The sequence below is a fragment of the Rattus norvegicus genome, chromosome 10 (assembly GCF_021556685.1).
Source record: "Rattus norvegicus strain SHRSP/BbbUtx chromosome 10, alternate assembly SHRSP_T2T, whole genome shotgun sequence".
In the NCBI taxonomy this organism is placed as follows: Eukaryota; Metazoa; Chordata; class Mammalia; order Rodentia; family Muridae; genus Rattus; species Rattus norvegicus.
Window position 1 is genome coordinate 65591034 of NC_141543.1, and position 23701 is coordinate 65614734.

General features: G+C 41.5%; 1 protein-coding gene across 4 annotated transcripts in view; it reads left to right on the forward strand.

The window, feature by feature from the left end:
• Positions 1 to 23701, forward strand: part of Mettl16 (methyltransferase 16, RNA N6-adenosine) — a 46309-nt gene that overhangs the window by 11462 nt on the left and 11146 nt on the right. For 2 of the 4 annotated variants that reach the window (XM_087572944.1, XM_087572943.1), the window contains exons 3-9: positions 1851 to 2050; positions 5071 to 5211; positions 10728 to 10843; positions 13608 to 13673; positions 13838 to 13980; positions 20901 to 20970; positions 22036 to 22125. In XM_087572944.1, the coding sequence (XP_087429070.1) occupies positions 13907 to 13980; positions 20901 to 20970; positions 22036 to 22125 (234 nt within the window). In that variant the 5' untranslated portion in view covers positions 1851 to 2050; positions 5071 to 5211; positions 10728 to 10843; positions 13608 to 13673; positions 13838 to 13906. 4 annotated transcript variants of the gene reach the window in all.

Sequence of the window (23701 nt, forward strand, 5' to 3'; positions counted from 1 at the left end):
CTTTGCAACAGGCAGGGTTTCATTATGTAGCTTTGTCTGACTTGTACCTCACTCTGATCAGGCTGGCCTCAAACTGAAGAGATCTGCCCACCTCTGCCTCCCCAGTTGCTGAGATTAAAGGTATACACCACTGTGCCTGTTAGAAAATGAAAAAAATTTTTTTTTCTTTTTCTTTTCTTTATTTCGGAGCTGGGGAGAAAATGGAAAATTTTAAATATACCTTTTAGACCACTTAATGGGAAAAATTATAGAAAGTCATCAGTCCTGGATAATATAAGGTCATATGGCATGTGTGAAAAAAGAAAAAAGTTGGGATTGAGAAGCTAGGTCAGTCAATAAGATGCTTGCTACACAAACACGATGACCTTAGTTTCTTCCCCTAGTACCATCGTGTGTGCCTGGTTCGCTGGTGTATACCTATAATCCTAGTGCTTGAGAAGCAGAGAGGAGGAGTCTTGGTACTTGAACTCTAGGTTTAAGGGGAACCTGGAAGAGTGGTAACCATCTGGCATAGTGCTATATCGGAACATGGTCCGTTAATGGCTACTCAGCCATGAACTAACAATTGTTTTTGTTCACAGGTATAAAGAAAGACCTTCTGTCATTTGATTAGTTAATGTTTCTTTCCCTGAATTGTTATTTTGAAAGCTATTCCTGATAAATTTCCTAGATATGTAACCCTGGATTTTCACAGGTGGGCTGCAGAGTACCACTGACAAGTTGTAAGATCGTAATTAAGTTACTGGTTATGCTCTTGAGAAAATGCTTTCAAACTTTGTTTTGGAAGGAGCCTCTAGGTTTTTAGGTTCCTTTAATTTCTAAAGTTTTACATTTGAGAACTTAAGACTTTACACATAGTATGATGGGATATTAGATCAGCCAGTATATTGGAATAGGGTGTGAATATGTTTATTTTTTACTTGAATATAGATTATTCAATGTGTAGGATTGAATTCTATTTCTGTCATTGAAGATGGCATTAGCCCACCCTTTTAATAAACTTGATTGGTTCCATAGGAGTAAAATAGAATATTTTGTTAAGGTGAGGTCTCTTTTTTGGCTGGGCTCTGGAACTTGGTATGTAGACCAGGCTGGTCTCTAACCTAACAGGCCTGCTTCTGCCTCCTAAGTAGGGAGAGTAAATGTGTATGCCACCACTTTTGGCCTTTTTTTTTTTTTTTTTTTTTGAGGCAGCATTTCCTGGTATACTTTCGGCTGTCCTGGAACTCAGTCTCTGAACCAGGCTAGCCTCGAACTCGAGATCCACCTGCCTCTGCTTACCGAATGTTGAGATCAAAGGTATTCCCCAAAATGACCTGGCTGGACCCCCCTCCCCAATTTTTGAGTGTGTTTGAATATGTTGGTGTCAATGATGCTGATAGCTAAAAAAAAACAAAACAAAACAAACAAAAAAAAACCCAAAACCCAGAGTTCGTAAAGCACTTACTATGTATCAAGAGCTGTATTCTTTTCAGAGACTGTTATTGGCATTGGTATTGGAACTCCTTCCTACCTTAACGGCTGAGAAAAGTGCCAGGCAGGCCCAAGGCTTGTCCAGGGTCTGTCTAAGACAAACCAGACAGGGATTGGAACAGCACTCTGAAACCCTGTGCTTCATGCATGGAGGCCGTCTTTCTGTGGACAACTATTGCTTTTCATAGGCTGTGAGGGTCTCAAGTACCCCTGTGTGTCTGCTGTGTCCTACGCTGAATGTAACTTTTCATGTGTGATTTCTTTAGGAAATTCAAATGGGCATTGGGTCCCTGGTATAGCTGTTTGATATGGCAAAGATGCTAGTGTACCTCAGGGTGCATATTAATCAGTTTGTGTTCTTTTTCTCTACTCCTCAGTCTTAATTTCAAAGACCCTGAAGCAGTCAGAGCTCTGACTTGTACTCTCCTGAGAGAGGACTTTGGACTTTCTATTGATATTCCTTTGGAGAGACTAATTCCCACAGTCCCCTTGAGACTTAACTATATTCACTGGGTAGAAGATCTGATTGGTCACCAGGATTCTGACAAAACTACTCTCCGAAGAGGAATTGACATAGGTAGGTGGTTCTTCCTTCCATAGGTTTACATTGTCAGACTCTAAAGCTCTTCCAGTGTTAACTGCAAGAAGCTTTTACTTGGTGCACAAGGAGATTTCTGACAGTGGTTTCTCTTGAGAGGGGATGTCCAGGTAAGTTAGGTAGCAAGGGGTAAGTGAAGTGTGGAAGGAAAAAGAGGTCCTTGTTAACATAGCTTTCAAGTTTTTACCTTAGCATCTGTTTGTTGGGCATTTTCTGCTCTGTTATTAAATAATTTTTAATTAAACTTTATTATTTTATGATGATGATGATGATAATGGTGGTGATGGTGATGGTGGTGTTTTAAGACTGTGTAGCCGTGGTGTCCTGCAACTAGCTCTGTAGATCAGGCATAGAGATCTGCCTCTCTGACTACTGAGTGCTAGGATTATAGGATTAAAGACATGTGCCAACTACCAAGTTATAAAGTGCACCCCCATCCAGACGTCCTGACTGTGCTGGAACCAGCTATGTAGAGCGGACTATAGCCCTGCCTCTGCTCCCACATGCTGGCGTTAAAGGTGCGACCTCAGAATTTCCATTGTCTGGTCTTTACTCTGTTCTTGAAGTCCCACTTAATGTTATGTTTCTTTTGTTTTCCACACTTGTCTTGTAGACCACCAGACCTTTTTATACGTTATTTCCTGTGCCTCAAACTTCTCTCATTGATATTACATTTATCAATTCAAGTCTGCTTTCTCCATAAAAGCTTTCTCTGACCTTAAAACCTAAGAAAGATTACCTTCTTGGTTTTAATACATGGTTAATATTTTTTATTTTTTATTTGCTACTAGACTACAAACTGTAATTACAATAATCTCTCCAGGCCTAATTCTTTTTTTTTTTTCTTTTTTTTCTAAAATAATTATTTTACACACACACACACACACACACTGTCACTATCTTCAGACACAGCAGAGGAGGGCATTAGATCTCATTACAGATGGTTGTGAGTCACCATGTGGTTGCTGGGAATTGAACTCAGGACCTCTGGAAGAGCAGTCAGTGCTCTTAACCACCGAACCATCTCCAGCCTTAAGGCATTATTCTTTTAACATTTACATTCTGAGTACTTCATGTGAGCTAAGCACTGGAGACCTGGTGGAGTTCAGTTATTTATGTTCATGTTAGAAGATGGCTGATGTGTCCCAGGAAGCTAAATGCTTGACTTGAAAAGTATGGTGGCAGGTGTTTGTGATCCTAGCACTTGGGTTATGGCAGTGGGAGGATAGCAAGTTTCAGGCCAATGCTGGCCTGGGCGATGCAGTGAGACCAGAAGTGGGGAAGGAAGTAGGGGAAAGGGACTCTAGCCTATTAGGTGCTAATTGCATTTTAATTATGCCCCAAACCCACTAAAGTAACACTTGGGGATATATGAGGTTAATGGATTTTAGCTCTTCACAAGGGGCAATGCCTGCTGAAATCATGTTCTTTCTAATTATGATTCTATATAAATTCTTCCCCCAGACTCCCATCAAGTTGCTCTAATTCTATGACTCTGCTTTCCATTTTTATTTATCATTATAAGGATTATTACCCATTTAAAATGTCATTTGGTTTTCTGAGGATGTCAGAATTTTAGAACTCAAGTTTCTTGGTCTTTAGGATTGAGGGACAGTTTTAGAAGGGTAGGGGGATGGCTCTTTTACCTGGATATTTTCCCTTCAAGATGAGGAAGGCCCCCCCCCCTTTTTTTTTTGGATAATTCTCCATACTTTTCCAAAACATTCTAAATGACTCTAGTTTTCTGGGATGCCCAAATCTGAACAGTTGTTACTCTGAGGGACCTGGATATTCTCTTCCTTGTACCTCCCAAATCCCCAAGGACATGTTTTCCTGACAGCATCAGAGCCAGGAGACAGCATGGCTGGGAAAGAGGATAAGTAGTGCAGCGTTTGTTTCCTTTGCACTCTGTTTCCTAGCCTGTTACGAGTGTGCAATGAGGAAGTGATGGGGCACGAGGGTTTGAGGAAGCACCTCCAGACCCTGCAGAGCTACAGTGGAACCAGGAGAAGAGGCTTTGGAGTGGTGGGTCCAGGTTGTAGCTATCAGGAGAAACCCTACCTTTCCTTCCCTGGGTATATTCATTGGGATCTAATTGGTCAGAATTTGTTAGTGATTGTAAAAGCAGCATCTGTGGGGTAGGGGGGAAGTAGAGCAGTCCAGGGTTAGAGGCCCTATGTGCAAATTTAGGAACAAATACTAGCTGTGGACGCTGATTGTTTGTTTGTTTGTTGTTGTTTTTCATGAAGCTTTGGCTTCTCAGTATGTCTCTTGTACCTGTGCTAGGGCTGGTGCCTGACATGACTGACATTCTACACAACCACCGGGAACTGGACACATGCATGTTATCCAAAAAACATGTTTTGTTTGTTTTCCTCCTTTGAGACAGGGTCTCAAACTCAGTCTCCTTGCATCTGCTTCCCAAGTGTTAGAATTACAGGCATGTGCCACTACACTGATTTGCTGTGAGACACTGTGGTGTTTTAACAAGTATTTTTTTTAAAGATTTATTTATTTATTATATATGAGTACACTGTAGCTGTCTTCAGACACACCAGAAGAGGGCATCAGATCCCATTACAAATGATTGTGAGCTTCTATGTGTTTGCTGGGATTTGAACTCAGGACCTTTAGAAGAGCAGTCAGTGCTCTGAATCATCTCTCCAGCCCAGGAAATTCAATCTTGTATGGAATGTAAAGACTTTATGAGTTAACTGAATTTTACAAAATGAAGTGTTTTGGCCATTTTAGGTTATTACGTTGTTTCTGGTCCTTCAGTTACCCGCACTTCATTTTACACATAGCACACAAGAGTGGGGCATGGAGGTTTCTGTCCTCCAGGGAGGCTGGGTTTGAGGTGTGCGAAGTGAGGAGGGAGCCTAGGAGCCGCTTGTGAGTGAAGCTGTGGAAACCTGAAAGAATTCTTAGGAAGAAAGGGGGTTTTATTGTTCTCACCTTCTCTTCTCACGTGGGGTGTCCTTTGGACTTTTATTTTCTAGGTACTGGGGCGTCCTGCATCTATCCCTTACTTGGAGCAACCTTAAATGGCTGGTATTTCCTGGCCACAGAAGTGGACGACATGTGCTTCAATTATGCCAAGAAAAATGTAGAGCAGAATAACCTGTCTGATCTCATCAAAGGTTGGCTCCTCTACATAAATAGCCCATTAAGCTGTGTTTGTTAAAGGTTCTTTACTATAACGTGCACTATTATTATCTTCTGTGGGGTTTTGTTTATTTGAGACAAGAGTCTCTGCAGCTCTGGCTGCTCTGGAACTCACTTTCTAGGCCAGGCTGACAATGAACTCATAGTGATCCGCTGCCTCTGGTCCTGGATGCTGGAATTACAGACGAGTGCCACCACACCTGGCTTGTTATCTTTTGCCGAAGTGTGTATACTTCAAACTTTAAATAATCTAATGTAATGATTTTGATTCCAAAATCAAAGGAAGGAATATAGTAAAGTTGATCCTTATTATTTCTCTATCATGATTTTGTGGATTTGCCTTTTGCTTTGGTTACTGTTCTATTGCTGTTGTAAGACACTGACCAAGCCAGCTTATGGAAGAAAGCTGTGTAGTTTCAGAAGGTTCATGACCATCATGGTGGCAGGCAGGCAGGCAAGCATGGTGCTGGAGCAGCATTTTGAGAAAACACCCACAGTGGTTGTTTTGAAACCTCAAAGCCCGCCCTCAGTGACCTTCATCCTCCAACAAGACCACACCTCCCTAAGCACACTGTAGCTGTCTTCAGACACACCCAACCCCATTACAGATGGTTGTGAGCTACCATGTGGTTGCTGGGAATTGAACTCAGGACCTCTGGAAGAGCAGTGGGTGCTCTTAACCGCTGAGCCATCTCTCCAGCCTGAGAATGACATTTTTTTTTTTTCTTTTCTTTTTCTTTTTTTCGGAGCTGGGGACCGAACCCAGGGCCTTGCGCTTACTAGGCAAGCGCTCTACCACTGAGCTAAATCCCCAACCCCAAGAATGACATTCTTATTCAAAATATCACACCTAATTTAGTTCCATAATTTTGGGGGGGGTAGTTTTTAAAAATTAGTTATGTTGAGGCTAAAAAGATGGTTCAGGGGGCTGGGGATTTAGCTCAGTGGTAGAGCGCTTACCCAGGAAGCGCAAGGCCCTGGGTTCGGTCCCCAGCTCCAAAAAAAAAAAAAAAAAAAAGATGGTTCAGGAGTTAAGAGTACTTACTACTTGAAGCATTCACATGGTGGTTCACAGTGGTCTGTAACTCTTTAATTCCTGGAGATCTAATACCTCTGGCTTCTTGGGGCAATAGACATGCATATGATATACATCTGTATACACAAAGGACTCTCCCACATAAGTTAAAAACAAATATTAAGGCATATACTACCATATCCAGCTATGAAATCATTTTAATCATATTATTTTTCTATATATTCTTAATTGGTTTTGGTATATATTTTAAAGGTTTATTTATTTTATGTGTGAGTACACTGTTGCTCTCTTCAGACACACCAGAAGAGGGCATCAGATCCCATTACAGATGGTTGTGAGCCACCTTGTGGTTGCTGGGAATTGAACTCAGAACCTCTGGAAGAGCAGTCCGTGCTCTTAATCGCTGAGCCATCTCTCCAGTCCCAGACATTTCTTTTCAATGCAGCTTTTCTCTCAAATCTGTGCCGTGAAGTATAGATTGCCCTGAGACCTGGGATCTTTATACGTAAATCAACTGCTGGGTTCTTTGCTGCAACTAGATAGAGGTCAGTGGCAGACAAGGAAGGCTCAGGCTGCTGTTGGGCAACTTTGTTTCCCTCCCAAGTTGGGCAGCAGTAAGAGGAGAAGTAGCTGGTAGGAGCAGCAGCAGGTATGTCCTCTAATGTCCCTCTGCAGGCTATATGTGAAAACCTGTGGTCTTCAGCTGGCTTTTAGAAGTCCTTAGTCCATCCTCACCAGCCATTGTGACAAGTCATAGCCCAGTGGTCTGATAGCCTGACAACTTGACAGCTGTCCAGAACTTACAGACCAGGGCTTGCATTTGCAACATTATGTAACCCAGAGTTACATAAGAAAGTCTCAGGCACAGGGGGTCATGAGCATTAAGATTTTTTTTTTTTTTTTTTTTTTGGGGGGTTCTTTTTTTCGGAGCTGGGGACCGAACCCAGGGCCTTGCGCTTCCTAGGTAAGCGCTCTACCACTGAGCTAAATCCCCAGCCGAGCATTAAGATTTTAAGAAGCTCTGGCCTACATTTCATCAAGGATGGTGACAACACAGTATATGTCTGACATAAACTGTTTCAATAGCCCTGCCTATGGCTATGCCTGCAGAGCTGAGGCAACTACTAATAGTTGTAATTTTCTTACTGTATCTGTGGAATACAGTTCTGGCAAGTCCTCAAGGTAGCTATGGAGAGTCCTGTAGCAGCTGGCACTTGAGTTACAGAACCTCGCGGTTGGGGATTTAGCTCAGTGGTAGAGCGCTTGCCTAGGAAGCGCAAGGCCCTGGGTTCGGTCCCCAGCTCTGCAAAAAAAAAAAAAAAAAAAAAAAAGAACCTCATTTCCTGCCCTCTTTGATTGTTTGCTGGGGAATGAACATCAGGTATACTTTCTGTATAAATTTAAGGTAGGTCTAGTGACACCTGGGAGACTGAGGCGTGAGGATCTATAATTTACAGTTCACCTGGTCTATCAGTGGAGTTCAAGATCAGTTTGTGCACTTAGTGAGGCCCCGCCTCAAAATGAAAAGGGCTGGGGATTTAGTTCCTTGGTAGAGCACTTGCCTTGTATTTGTGAGGTTCAACCTGAAGTACTACAAACAAAAGCAGTTAGAAATCATGATGACTTATGAGCACTAATAACGAGTTTAAACTATGCTTTAACAGTATAAAGTGCTTCCTGCTCATTATGCTAACAAGGGATGGTCCCTTTCCTCTCCATTCAGTCATGAGCTCTGTCTAAACTTTAGAATCAGTTTGTTAGTAGCTAAAATTTGGAAGTGGTTTTATGTCTAGTCTTATTTTGTTTTTTTCTTTTCCCTCTCTTTCCTCATCAGTTCCTTTGTGTTAGGCTGGGCACACAGCTGCAACAGCGTGTGCGCACAGGTTAGAGAAAGGCTTATAGAAGTGGTCCTCTCTCCACCAGAGGGGTGGGCTAGTCCTTCCTCTGCTTTGTGTTTCCAGTTGAGGTTGACAGTGTTGTAGTCTGCCTTCATGTGTTTTCTTTCTTTTTTTTTGGTTCTTTTTTTTTTTCGGAGCTGGGGACCGAACCCAGGGCCTTGCGCTTCCTAGGTAAGCGCTCTACCACTGAGCTAAATCCCCAGCCCCATGTGTTTTCTTTCTAGCGCTAGTTCATTGAGTGCATTTTTATGCTGTTTCTTAGGGACCTTGCTACTTCAAACGACCCTAGACAATGCTGAGTCTTGTATTTCTATGCATAATGGAGACAGTACATTTCACTTAGATGAGTTACAGTGAGTCAGCAGAATATATGTTTTTGATTTTTAAATTAAAACATTGTGTATGTATTGGTATTTAACCTGTATGTATGTCTGTGCCACATGTGTACCTATTGTTCAAAGAGGCCAGAAGACTGGGTCAGATTTCCTAAAACTGGGGTTACAGACAGTAGTGCTCTGCCAGTGTTCTTAACCACTGAGCTATTTTTCTAAGGGCCCCCCTCCCTTTTTTTGAACACAGGGTTTCACTCTGTAGCCTTAGCTAGCCTGTAAATCTCAGTGTGGACCAGCTAGTTTCAAACTCATAGAGATCTGCCTTGATTAAAGGCTTGTACCACTACACCTGACCAACAATGTATGTTAAATCAATTCTCTTTAAGGAAACACACCACAGATGAGGTTATGTATCTAAGAGACTTGCAGAAACTCTACGTGTCCTGTGCTTCCCATAGGAATCTGTCTTTGCTACTTCAGTGTTCATGGCAACTTCATAGACCATAGCTACCATGAAAAATGAAGAATAGGTATTGATAACGTAACTTAGTCATTAATTTTTGTGTATGAGTGGGTGCACATGTGCATGTGCCTTTGGAAGCCTTCAGAAGTCTTCATCAGAGTGTTCTTCAATCACTTTCTACATTATTATTTTAAATAGTTTCTGCGTGAGTGTTATCTCTGCCAGTGTGTCTCTTTGCACCACTGTGTATAGGCACTGCCTGCAGAGGCCAAAAGAAGGTATTTAGTCAGCTCCCCTGGGACTGAAGTTATGGTGGTTGTTAGCTGTCGTGTGACTGGAATAGAAACCAGGTTCTCTGGAACAGCAGTTAATTCTCTTAACCATTAAGCCACATCTCCAGCCCCTTCGCTGTGTTTTTGAGGCAGGGTCTTACACTGAACCTGGAGCTCAATGACTCAGCGAGATTGCCTGGCCAGCTAGCCTCAGGGGGATCCTTTCTTTTCTGTCTTTGTAGTATTGAGGTTACACTCGTGTGCTGTCATGCCCAGTTTTTATGTGAGTGTTAGGGCTCAAACTCAAGTCCTTAATGTTTATATGTCAGGCACTTTACTGAATGAGTCATCGTCCAATTCCTGGGCGCTAATTTTTTGGGGGGCAGGCACTTTTTTATTTTTAAAAAATTTTATTTATATATATGTGTATGTGTATGTATGTAGGTGGGTATGTATATGTATAGTTAGCTAGCTGAGTGTGGTGGCATACTCCTTTAATCCCAGCACTAGGGCTGAGAGACAAGCAGATCTCTGCAAATTTGAGGCTAACTGCTTTACAGAGTGAGACTGTCTGGGGGAAAAAAAAAATAGGGTCTTAGTCTGTGATCCAGACTGGCCTTGAGTTCTATCCTGCTTCTGTCTACAAGTGCTCAGATTATAGCCATGTGCCACCACTACCTGCTAAATTATAATATTTTAATTTTAGTGTGTAGATATTTGCTAGAACTAGTCCAGCTTTTCCTTGTAATCATTTTATGACCATCCTATGTTCACAGTTTTTCATTTTTTAAAGATTTATTTTATGTGAATGAATATTTTCCTGCATATATGTCTGTGTACCACACAGCTACCTGAGGCCTTCAGATGTCAGAGGGAGGTATTGGCTTTTTTGGAACTGGAGTTTCAGGCAGTTGTGAACACCATGTAGGTGCAGTGAACTGAGAAGGGTCCTGGGAGAGCTCCCCCAGTCCTTGTTATTGATTTTTAAAATAGAATTAGTTTAGTTTTTAGTAGAATGAACAAAAATTTATTGCAGAAAAGTTAGAACTCAAGAGTAGGAGGAATTTAGGAGAGAAACCTCTTGTTTTATTAAGCTGAGTTTTACTATGTCTCTTTAGAAAGAATGAACACTTTTCCTAGTAGTGTTAACACGTGTTGTTAAGAGGAACATCAATAAGGTTAAAGCATCAGGTTTAACTCTCCATTCCTGCGGCTCTGCCTCTCACGGGAGTAGAGTGAAGGTATTTTATATGCAGGCTTGCTGTCATCGTCCTTCTTTTTTGTTTTTTTCTTTTTTCTTTTCTTTTTTTTTTTTTTTTTCTGGAGCTGGGAACCGAACCCAGGGCCTTCGCTCTACCGCTGAGCCCCTCTCAGGTTTTTTTGTTTTTTGTTTTTTCTTGTCGTCTTCCTTCTTGGCTGGGTATTGTTCCGTGCACTTACTTAAGACATTACAAATCAGTAGTAACTAACAGTCCTCGGTTTCTCCCCAGTGGTGAAAGTGCCGCAGAAGACACTTCTGATGGACGCGCTTAAGGAAGAGTCTGAGATAGTCTATGACTTCTGTATGTGCAACCCTCCCTTTTTTGCCAACCAATTGGAAGCCAAGGTAAAGTACCTTTAAAGTTAACCTAATACTTAGCTAGCTTCACCTCACTGCAGAGATAAGAGCAGAAGGCGGTTTTTCTTTAGAGTCTGTATAATTTAAATTGCTGTTGGTTTGTGGCATTTATGAACCCAGTACAGATGGACTTCCCATAGCTGAGAAGTCCAGTTAATAAGGCTTAAGGAGCAGTTTGGTCAAGGAATTCATACTATCATAAACGCCAAGGCTTTTGTTTCTAATTTCCTCTTGACGCTAGCCTGGCTCTCTGCTATTTCTTCTTAGGCTTACAACTTTTTTTTCTTTCTTTTTTTTTTTTTTTTTTTTTTTTTTGAGATAAGATTTCTCTGTGTATCCCTGGTTGTCCTGGATCTCACTCTGTAGATCAGGCTGGCCTAGAACTCAGAGATCTGCCTGCCTCTGCCTCTGCCTTCTGAGTACTGGGGTCAAAGGTCTGTGCTACCATTTTTAAACTTTAAACTTATGATTTATGTGTACGAGTGTTTTGCCTGTGTGGGTGTTTGCACCACAGGTATGCTCAGAGCCTTCAGGGCCTAGCCCTAGGTCTCATGGTTGTGAGCCTCCACGTGGGTGCTGGACTGGAACCCAGGTCCTTTGGAAGGGCGGCCTGTGTTCTTAACCACTGAGGCGTCTCTCCAGTCCCTAAAATTTGAACTTCTACAATCGAACTGAGCTTGTCAGTCTAGGGACAAAAATTGCTATTTTTTTGTCATTTGGTAGTAGATAAATGGCTGAATGTTGAAAATGTATTTGCCTTTAGACATTGAACAAAATCTACTGGATAGAATAAACTGTTGTATGGAGAACTGTAATTCCCAGTACATGGGAGACTGAGGCAGGATTGCAAGTCCTAGACTAGTTTGAATTTAGTAAGTTTAAACCTGTCTGAAGCAATTGAGTGAGAGCCTGTCTCAAAATTTAAAAGAGAGGGCTAGGAATATATCTCAGTGGTAGAGTGTTTGCCTAGTATGTGAGAGGCCCTAGCTTCAAACCTTAGCACTGTAACACCTAAAACATAATATATTTAAAAATTCAGTGTGGGAACCAGAAGTGACTCAGCAGTTAAGGCACTGGCTGCTCTTGCAGAGGGTTTGGGTTCAGTTCCCAGCACCCACATGGCAGCCCCATTTATCACATCAGCTCTAGGGGCTCTAGCACCCGCGTCTGGCCCCTGGGCACCAGTGGTACACAGGCATGAGTGCAAACACTTATACACATAACAAGTTGGTTTTTTTTTTTTTTTTTAGAAAATTATTGCTTTTTTTAGACAAGGTCTTATAATTCAGGCTGCTGGAATTCACAGACTTCTTTTCAAACACTATGATTATGCCATCATGCCCAGACCAAAATAAATAAATCTTCCAAATAAAAGTTTGGTTTTTTTTTTTTTTGGACAAAGTCAGGAATTTGTGCAGTAATTTATTAAAATATTAACATTCCTGATTAGAAAATAAAGTGAAGTACAATTTAAATAATTAAAAAGTTAGCTTTTGTGTAAATTTATGAAAAAATAACCATGTTCTACAATAACATTTGTTAAAAGTGTTGTTTGCCTAAATTCAAAATATATAGATAGGGCTTTGGCTTTCCAAACTTGGGGTCACAGTACTGAGAGCAGCAGGTGCTCTCACCTGCCGAGCAGCTTTTCAAGCTCCCTAAATATCTTCTCATCTTGCTGTCTTTTTAAATTTGAGGTAGGTGTTTTAAGTTGCTTGCCTGGCATGCCAGAGTTTTCTACATCGACTGCTGCTTATGCTTCAGCCCAGTGCGAGGTTCCCCGGCACGCGTTGGCATCTGTAGCTTTGGTGCTACCCCAGTGAGTGTGGAGTGGTGTTCCCTGACGGCTGGCTGTGAGCATCTTCCTTGTGCTCAGTGGCCCTTTGCCATCTGCCCTGGAACGATTTCATTTATTACTTTGCCTCACCTGGGTAAGGGTCCAGTCAGCCCCTTATAGTTCTACACTGAGCTATTAGCAGCCCTGGGACCTTGCACATTCTAGGCAAGCCCTGTGCCAGTTACCCTCCACTTTGCCAATTTTTAAATTGGGTTACTTTTCTTCCTGTTAAGTTTTAAGGACTCCCCACCCCTACCCCCAACAGGGTTTCTCTGTATCCCTGGCTGTCCTGGAACTCTCTGTGACCAGGCTGGCCTCAAACTCAGAGATCCTCTTTCCTCTACCTCTCAAGTGCTGGGATCAAAGGCATGCATGTATGTATAGCCACTGACTGTTTTTTTTTTTTTTCCTTTTTTCTTTTTTTCGGAGCTGGGGACCTAACCCAGGGCCTTGTGCTTGCTAGGCAAGTGCTCTACCACTGAGCTAAATCCCCAACCCCTCCACTGACTGTTTTAAGGACTCTCTGTATTCAGATCCTAGACCTGAGTCCCTTTAATTATAATGATTTGCAAACATTTTCTCATCCTGTGGTTTGTCTTCAGTTTTCCATGTTATCCTTTATAGTGAAACTGTTTTTAGTTTTTATAAAACTTATCTATTTTGTGTTATTCTTATGCTTTTTGATGTTACATCTAAGAAACCATGGGCTAATCCAAGTTAATGAAAATTTACTTTTATGTTTTCTTCTTGGGAGTTTTATAGATTAAGCTTTTAGATTTAGGTCATTGATGCATTTGAGTTAACTTTTTTCATATGAAGTGAAGTAAGGATGGATTAAATACTTAAATATAAGAAAGAAAACCATAAAAGTATTAGAAGAAAACATAAGTAAATATTTATTTAATCTTTGGGTAGATTTCCTGGCCATGGTATCAAGACAGAAAGCATAAAGGAAAAGCAACAGATTGGGCTATATAAAAGGTAAATGTTTTTATATTTAATCCCCAGGGCCTTGCGCATGCTAGGCAAGTGCTTTATCACCAAACTACAGCCCCCACTGGCTGTGTGTTCTTTTAAATCCTCAGTGTAGCACAATAATAAGTAGATTACATTCAAAGATGGTGGCTTTTGTTGTTGTTGTTCAGGGTGTAAACTCTCGGAATTCTCGAAGACCTCCACCTAGTTCTGTAAATACAGGAGGCATCACAGAGATCATGGCAGAGGGAGGTGAACTAGAATTTGTCAAAAGGATCATCCATGACAGTTTACAACTTAAAAAAAGATTAAGGTAAGTAGGAATTTTGTCTCATATGATCCTAAAGAAGTGATATCACTTTAAGGAAAAAAAAATCACTGAAATTGAAAAATAAGTAGATGACATCCACGAGACTGCCCAGAGAAAGGGAGAAGATCCCAGACGAGCATATTGCTCCCATTATGTGGCCTGTGATGGAACAAAATCGACTCCAATGCGGTTTTTGATTCGAAAACAGATGGGCTCGAATCTGTACTGTGAACCAGAATGTGTTGTGGCCTAGCCCTTGGAGCAGTTGAGGTTCTTGGACTTGGTTTCCTGAACAGTGGCAGACGAGAAGACATTGAGATGTCCGGAACTCCAGGAAGGGAAACGTTGCCAGCCATCTCGGAGATAGGCTAGGGCTAATTATTTTGGACAACACCCCTGTCATTAAAGAGTGTTAGATTCTCATGGGACAGCGTGTCTCTTGTAACTTTTCCACTCTGCGCATGTTATTAATATGATAGGTAGTATGGTAATTAAAATATAAAGAGTGCTCAACCCTAGGATTGAGTTTTGTGAAATAAAGTGCTTATTTTTGTGTATCATAAAAGCATAATAAAATTTATTCTCTAGTAATTTGAGAAGATTTATATCTGGAAGAGGGCGTGTTGTAGAGAATGAGCTCAGGGCCTCGTGCACATGACCCACACTGAGTCATATCACATCCTCACATTAGCTCCCCCTTTTTTTAATGTGTAGGTATATTTTGCCTGCATATGTATGTATGTGTAACAAATGAGTGTCTGGTCCCTGAGGAGGACAGAGGAGATTGTTGGATCCCTTGGAGTAGAGTTACAAATGCTTGTGAACTCATGTGGGTGCTGGGAATCAAACCCTGGTTCTCTGGAAGAGAAGTTGCTATTCCCAAACACTGTCCCATCAGATTAACAAGTTTTAAAGTCTGTACTTGAGTAGTGTTAAGAAGCTGGCCTCAAAGTGAGAAGACAGAGTCATCTGCACAGCAAGTGGCAGTGTCCCGTCTCAGTGCTTCTAGTTCGAGCTCAGACTCCAGCTCCTCCTCCTCGTCCTCATCTTCTTCAGACACCAGCGATTCAGACTCGGGCTAAGGGCCAGGCCAGATGGGGCAGGAAGGCTCCGCAGGACCGGACCCCTGTACCACCCTTCCCCACTTTTCCCTTGCTGTGATGCTGCTTCATCTCACCCCTCCATAGGAGAGCTGGCTCTGCAGTGGGGAGGAATGCAGGGACACGGACAAAATAAGATTGAATTCCTAGCCCTGTTGGGTGTGATGTCCCTGTTGAGGATGATGGGGGTGGGGCAAGGGTATGAGTGGGTGTGGGCATATGCCTGGCACCAAGCCCCCTGAGCTGCAGCTGTCCTGTTCACTTCTAAGGGCCCTGTTTTGAGGTTTTAATTTATTTAAGCTAGGTGGTAAGGCTGGGGGTGTAGCGCCGTGGTCCGCCCTCCAGCCTCCATGGGGAGGGAAGAAGAGGGAGCTCTTTTTGTTTTTTTACATTGACTTTTTTTTCTACTCTTCCCTTTTACTTCCACTCCATTTGGGGCCTGGGGATTTTAGTCACCTCTCCAGTTGGCCCCCAGACTGTCTTTTCTTTCTTGATTCTAACTTGTAAATAAAGAAAATATTATTGAAAAAAAAAAAAAAGCTGGCCTCAAATTTACAGAGATCTGATTGCTCTTCCTTATCAGTATTGGGGGTAGAGTCATACAGCACCATGTCTGGCCTCGTGTTGACTTTTGGGAGAGTGGAGACGGGGCCAACCAGGAAAATGGGGGAGACTGGAGATGGTTCTACTAGGCTACAGTTCAATGGGTAGGAGCTGTTACTTTTTAGGAGTTTAAATACACATTTAACTCCACAGACTTTCATATGAACTACAAAAAAAAAAAAAAAAAGTTTTAGGCAGTGGCTTGTGTCCTCATGAGTCTGGCATTTCTGAGTTAGTGCTGAGGTTTACTGCCTGCCTGCTCAGGGGGTTTCTTTTTAAAACTGTCTTTGAGTTTTAAAAGAAGTTGAAAGGAACATTCTAAGGAATAGAAACTATTTAGTATATTCTAGGTCTGCTCACATCTGGTTCTACTGTGGCTCCAAAGGTGAATAAGAGGTGTAAAATTGGCTGAGAAGAGCTGTTGGCCTCTGGATAGTTGCCATTTGGGGAAATGCTACCACTTCCAGTTGCTGTAGAAAGTGTTCAGCTCTCTGTGGTCAGGACTCAGGCAGAGTGGCCACCATCATCATGTTAAATCACTAGTGATGACTCAGAATGCTGCGAAAGGTGCGTTCTGAGGCTCTATGAAGTAAGAGATTAAAAACAAGTATCTTAGCTCATTGTGAGGTACATGCCTTGTCGTCCCAGCATTTGGAAAGCAGAGGCAAGAGGATCAGGGGTTCAAGACCGGCCTTGCTACATGAGACTCTGCCTTGAAAGAAAAATATCTTAAGCATCTCCCCCTGTATGCATCTAAAGGATTTGTCCTTGGGTTGGTCTTAATGTGTAAAGCACTGTTCCTCCTTCAGAGGACTCAGGATCATTCCCAGCACCACCTGGTGGCTTACAACCTTCTACAACTCCAGTTTTCTGACCCCAGAAAGACAACAGGCATGCACATTGTATTCAGGCAAAACACCCATTCTTATACATCTCTTTTAAATTTTAAATGTTAGTTTTTCTTATTTCTGAAGACATATAGAAATTCAGAAGGCTAAAAGTCATGTTCAGTAATAATTTAGTTCATGCCACCATATTTTGTTCTGCAGTTGAAAGAAACTTGAAGGGTAAAGTTATACAACTTGGTTTTACTTACAAGGCAGATTTTCTGATTCTGTTTCAGTGGTCTGTACTGCAGTTGAATTTCTAAGTAGATTACAGTTTCAGAATGTAGCCATCTTGGGCTACGGGAGATTTCAGGGGGAAATGTAAAAGTTGATTTTTAGCCATGACAATTTAGAATTTATGTCAGCTTAAATGATGGGTTTTGAGATAAAGCAAATCCTTCAGATGCTCTGGTGATTGGAGGCTTTTGCTCCATCACTCTATGTGCACTAAGCTGTTGGACTCATAGCCATTTTCACTCCAAGCCTCTATTTGTAACTTGCTTTTCTGCATTACAACTTAAATTTAAAAATTGGCTTAAATTTCTAACCTTTCCTCACTGGAATGAGACAAAGTTCCTCAAATTTCTTATTGTTGGTTTTCCATGGGTCAGTCTTTATAATAACAGTGACAAATTGATACTCTTTCAAATAATTGATTACAGAGCTGGGTCAAAATAAACACAAGGCTATAAATCTTGTAATATAACTGTGTAATATAAGAATGACTCCCCCAAATGACTTATATTAGAAGGACAAAAGACCTAATTCAAGCCAAATTGTGTTGCGATGAGTAAGTCCATAAACAGTGAAGCTAGAAAGGTCATCATTTTGTAGTTGTCATAGTTATAAATGATTTGGGAAAAGTCAACAGTGGGAAATTTAAACAACTGGGTATTACTGTCTGGGGCTATGTAGCTCGGTGGTATAGTGTGTGTGATGTGTCTTTTGGACCCTGGGTTTGATCAGAAGCATTGAAAAACAGCAAAGAGCAGGGTATTTACAAAGTATCTCTCCATAGAGTGCTGACTTTCAAAGAGTGGGAAAATTAAAGTGGAAAAGCCACAAGGACTGCCCCACCCGTGTCCTAGAAGGACGTAGGAGAACCTGTGTTTCCTTCACAACAAAACAGGTTCTCCAAAACTTACTCACGTTCTGACATGAAAGTAATGGATGATCAAGGAGCAATTCCAGACTCAAGAAACTCAGGAGACATGACAGATAACTGGAGTGCAAGCCACACACGAGTGTGTAAGGGAAGATTGGGATAATTGTGGGTATGGACTATATTCCAGTCCAGGCCATAATACCATGGGAACATTATATTTTCTCCAATTTTGATAATTACTCAGTGTTGTCACCAAAAGGAGTGTTCTTTTTTGTAAATCGTACATGCCAAAATATTAGGGTTCAGGAATGTTTCATAGCCGCCTTCCGAATAGCTTAGAAGAGACACAGAACAAACACATGGGGGCTTGTTAATAGGTAAGCCTGGGTGAAGGGTGTAGGAGAGACATTTGTAGTAATCTTGCAACTCAACGGGCTAGAAATTATTTCAAAATAATTTTTCTTGAAACTTAGCCTCTCAGAGGAATTGTGAAATGCTGTAATGAGTAGAGCACTAGTTCCATGATTAAAAGCTGTAATGGGTTCATAGTCTCTTGGGGAACCAGAGCTTCCTTTGTTCCTTTTTGTTCTACTTGCATTTTGATGAGTTGTCACAGAGCATCTCTTGAGATTGTAGCCAGCATTTGGTGGTTAGACAGGTTCACATGGGAAGCTAGAATCAAGGAGGGGTGGTTATATTTGTCTTTGAGACAATCTTCACATATCAGGCCAGCTTTTGAACTCATTATTTAGTGGGTGATTACTTTGAATTTCTGATTCTCTTACCTCTGCCTCCCAAAGGTATGCACCATTGTGTCCAGGGCTTTGTGTGTGTTAGGCAAGCATCTCCCCCCACCGGCCCCCTTTTTGAGACAGTCTCATATAGTTCAAGTATGCCTGAGACTGACTTGATTCTGATGCTACCCTTCCAGAGTGCAGCAGTTAGAGCTTTGCACTGTACCCAGCCTGTACATCTTCTTTAAATGGACTCAAAATACTTGGGCCAGGAAGGGATTGAGTTTAAATTCAGCTTTAATTGGTACAGGAACCATTTGTGTTATCTACGTCTACTGTTGGAAGTGTGAGAGTTGTGTCTTTTGAATAATGTGTTTTATCTAGTTGTGAGATTGTATAGTTAAATGTTTTTTATTCAGGCTAATAAAAAATGGGTCAATTGGTAGAGTGCTTGTCTGACATGGATGAATGTCTGGGTCCAGTCCCAGCCCACAGCACTAAATATACCTAGCATAGTGGTACATGCTTATAACCTAACACTGTGGTGAGGTGGGATGAGGCAGAGGGTTAGGAGTTGAGAGTCATCCTATACTACACAACTTACACAGAAAGTTGAAAGATAGCCTGAACTAGAGCCTCTCTCTTCTCACACACTTCCCTCCTTCTGTGTCTTTCTTTTATGTATGTTCTGTGAAGATTTAATTTTAACTCTTTCAAACCTGATAATTTGTCTTCTTTAATGACTTTTCTTTTTCTTTTTTAAGATTTATTTATTTATTTATGTATATGAATACACTGTAGCTACAGACACCAGAAGAGGGTATTAGATCTCATTAAAGATGAGTGTGAGGCATCATGTGGTTGCTGGGAATTGAACTCAGGACCTCTGGAAGAGCAGTCAGTGCTCTTAACCACTGAGCCATTGCTCCAGCCCTTAATCTAATATTAATTATTTTATTTATTTATTTATTTATTTATTTAATGTATATGAGTACACCGTTGCTATCTTCAGACATACCAGAAGAGGGCATCGGATCCCATTACAGATGGTTGTGAGCCACCATGTGGTTCCTGGGAATTGAACTCAGGACCTCTGGAGAAGCAGTCAGTGCTCTTAACCACTGAGCCATCTTTCCAGGTTAATCTTAATTATTTTTATTTTTAAATTTGCTTTGTGGATCTTGACTGCTTCATCTTCTCAAATCTCTATCTCTGTTCTATCAAATCAGCAAATTCACTGGGCTATGTTTGTGTGTCCCTTCCCTGTACTGCAGCTGGAAATACACTTGGAGCAGTAAGCTCTGACAGCCGGGGGACTTGCCTTCTGTAAGTTCTTTGCTTTATTTGTACAGTCTCATCACTTTCAACAAGAGGCAGTGCCCGTGCTAACCACTTTTTTTTTTTTTTTCCCCCTTCTTTTTCGGAGCTGGGGACCGAACCCAGGGCCTTGCACTTGCTAGGCAAGTGCTCTACCACTGAGCTAAATCCCCAACCCCTAGCTAACCACTCTTATTGGCTGAAGTGCAGTCAGTCTCTCATATCCTTTCTGTATTTCCCAGGCTACTTAGAATAATCAGAAGAAATGACCTACATTACTTTACCTTTCAACCAACTCACCTATTTTTCTCTACTCGCCTTTAGGTCTGTGTTTACTGTTAGAGCAGTTCGGAATACAAGTTCTGAAAGGATTCTATGTTTTCTTAATATGGTGCCTATGGCCTTTAGGCAAGGTCTTTAGGGTCTTTTAGATAATTTTTTATTTTGAATTTTTGCCCCTGTGTATGTATGTGTACATTGTGTGTGCGGTGCCTGTGGAAGCCAGAAGAGGGAGTCAGATCCCTTGCATTGGGAGTTATAGATGGTTCTGAGCTACTGCTCCTGGGTCCACTGCAAGACCAGCAAGTGCTCTAAACCATCTCTCTTGGCTCTACCTTTTTGTTGTTGACTAATGATTACCCTAAAACAAAACAGCCTTTCTTGTATGTAAGAGAGATGGGACTTGTCATCTTCACTCTCTTGCCAGATGTAGTAAGCATTGGAGAACTTAGCTGTTTATTTATTTATTTTTGCTGACTAGGTTTTACTGTGCAGCACTGGCTAGCCTGGTCTACATTGCAAGTTCCAGGACAGCAGGGCAATACAGGACAAACCTTGTCTCAAAAACCAAACTGAAAACAAAAAAAGGATGTGTGCCATCATATCCCACCTATGAGTAGTTTGTTTTTTTTATTTGTGCACACATGTGGTACAATGGTGAGTGTGTGAAAGTCAGAGAACAGCATCACTCTTTCCACCATGGCATCCTGTTACTGAACTTAAACCTTTATTTAGGAGGCCATTTTGCCAGCCAACATAGTTTTGTAAGCTGCCTTGGGCTTATATTTGTCTAACTTGTGCAATTTTTGTTATTTGTAACTTAATTCAATATTCATTTGCTTCTGTTCTCATGAACAATGCTTATAACTCTCTTCATTTGTCTTGCTAATTTTTCAAGGTGGTATAGCTGTATGCTGGGAAAGAAGTGCAGTCTGGCTCCACTGAAGGAAGAGCTTAGAATCCAAGGGGTAAGGCTGTGTCATTACCGTTCAGATGTGTCCTCTTAGGATGACATTTGGGTAGAGCAGCTTTCTTTATGCCCTAAAGCTAAATGTGTTTTAAATCTTTTTTCATGCATTTATTTTTTGGTATGAATGTTTTGTCTGCAGGTGAGTGTGCACATTCAAGTCCTCTTTTGGAGTTTTATGGGTAGTGCCCTGTGAGGTCTGGGACCAAGCTGGGCCTCTACAAGACAGAGCAAGAACTGCTCCTCATTGCTCAGCCATTTCTCTGGCCCAATATCTGTTGTTAAGGATATTAAAAGTTACAAAGTAGTTCCTTTTTCATTTTTGAAACCTAGTACATGAAAGGGACATTACTTTGGTTGGCTCTTGTCCTTAAAAAAGTAATCAAAGACCAAGCATGGTGTGTATGCCTTTAATCCCAGCACTCAGGAAGCAGAAGCAGGTGGTTTGAGTTTGAGGCCAGCCTGATCTCCATAGCAAGTTCCAGACAAGCTAGGGCTGCATAATGAGACTGTATCTCAAAACAACAGCAGACAAAGGCTTAGGAATGGTGAATGCTTGTCTGGCATGCTTGAGGCCATTCAGTCAATCCCGAGCGGGGCCTGGGCTGTTTATATGTGCAGTCTCAGTACTTAGGAGATAGGAGCAAGAGGGCCACAAGTTGGAGGCCAAGTCCTCTGTCAAAGAAATAAAGAAAAACTACTTAAATCATTTTACACTGACTCACTCTCCAGAAAACTGTCCTAGATGTTTATTGTTTGAATTCATCTATAAATTTTAATATTTTATGAGAGGTAAAACTTCTGTATAGAGATTATATATTGATTATCACCAGCTGTATATACCTATTTTTTGAAATAATGTCTGTTAACAAAAGAACAGGAGTTAGTGGCCAGAAGCATTAGTAGAGAGGCTTCAGTTTGAAGGTGGGTATGGTATCATCCTTTGTACTGTCAGTACTCAGGAGGTTGAGGCAGGAAGATCAGGAGTTCAAGGCCATCCTTAGCTACCTGAGACCTCTTAACCCAAACAAAACTTCATGTGAGATGCTGTGTTTGCTGGTTTCAGGTTCCTAAAGTCACCTTCACGGAGTTTTGTCAGGGTCGGACGATGAGATGGGCCTTAGCTTGGAGTTTTTATGATGATGTCACAGTACCAGTAAGTAAATAATTGCTTTGGCCTTCCAAATGCCTGTTAATGTGATAAACCTCAGTAGATCATACATTGTCTGATTCTGTGCTATTCTATTTTCCTAAAGTTTTCTCTAGATGTTTATGGTAAGTGAAAAGTATTTATAAATTAGAGTAATCCTAGTAAGTATTGGTTAAAAGTTAGTGTCTTAGGGTTGCATTATCATCAAGGCATGGTGCAGGAGCTGAGAGCTCAACATTCTTGTTTCACAGGCAGTCAGGAGAAGACTTAAAAGGGTCTTAAAGCCCGTGCCCACAGAGACACACACTTCCTCCAACAAGGCCATACTTTCTAATAGTGCCACCCCCTGGCCAAGCGTATCCAAACCATTACATTCCACTCCCGGGCCCACATAGACTTGTTCAAACATGAGTCTATGAGACCATTCCTAGCCATAGCATAATGCAAAATACATTTAGTCCAATTTCAAAAAGTTTCCATAGTCTATAAGTCTGAACAATGGTAAAAGTTCAAAGTCTCTTCTGAGAATTATCACAGGCAACATAGCCTGTAGGAACACCTGGCCAGTGTAGCCATTTTGGTGGACATTCTAAGGTCTGTTTTTCTGCCTGGCCACTGCTGCTTCTAGCCTTCTGGAGAGTTGCCATTGTGGTTGTGATCATTCTTTTTTTTTTTTTTTTTTTTTTTTTTTTGGTTCTTTTTTTCGGAGCTGGGGACTGAACCCAGGGCCTTGCGCTTCTTAGGCAAGCGCTCTACCGCTGAGCTAAATCCCCAACCCCTATCATTCTTTGTCCTGTTCTAATTGTTTTGTTGCTTGAACCCAGTGTCTCTCAGCACAGTAGGCAAGTGCTGTAGCCTATACTCCTAGCTCTGTGGCTGTATCCTTTTCCTGTGTAACACTTGGGGATTCAGCTAACCTCAGTAAAAGGCTCAGGCTCATTCTTATACCATTAGAAAGTATATGTAGGTAGCATGTGCTAGACCCATGACATGGGAAGCAGAGGATGAAGAATTCTAAGTTTAAGGCCAGCCCAAAGTAGTACCAAGTAGTACCAAGGCGATTGTCTCAAAAAGAGAGCAGCTGGGTTTGTGGCTCAGTAGGTAAGAGTGCTTTCTGCTTTATCAGAGTGCTAGAGTTCAGACCTTTTTTTTTTTTTTTTAATTTATTTATTTATTTTATGTACATGAGTACACTCTAACTGTCTTCAGACATACCAGAAGAGGGCATCAGATCTCATTACAGATGGTTGTGAGCCACCATGTAGTTGCTGGGATTTGAACTCAGGACCTCTGGAAGAGCAGTCAGTGCTCTTTTTTTTTTTTTTTTTTTTTTTTTTTGGTTCTTTTTTTTTCGGAGCTGGGGACCGAACCCAGGGCCTTGCGCTTCCTAGGTAAGCGCTCTACCACTGAGCTAAATCCCCAGCCCCGCAGTCAGTGCTCTTAACCACTGAGTCATCTCTCTAGCCCTTGGAGTTCAGATTTTTTTTTTTGTTTTTTTTTTTTTTGTTTTTTGTTTTTTGTTTTTTTTTGTTTTGTTCTTTTTTTCGGAGCTGGGGACCGAACCCAGGGCCTTGCGCTTCCT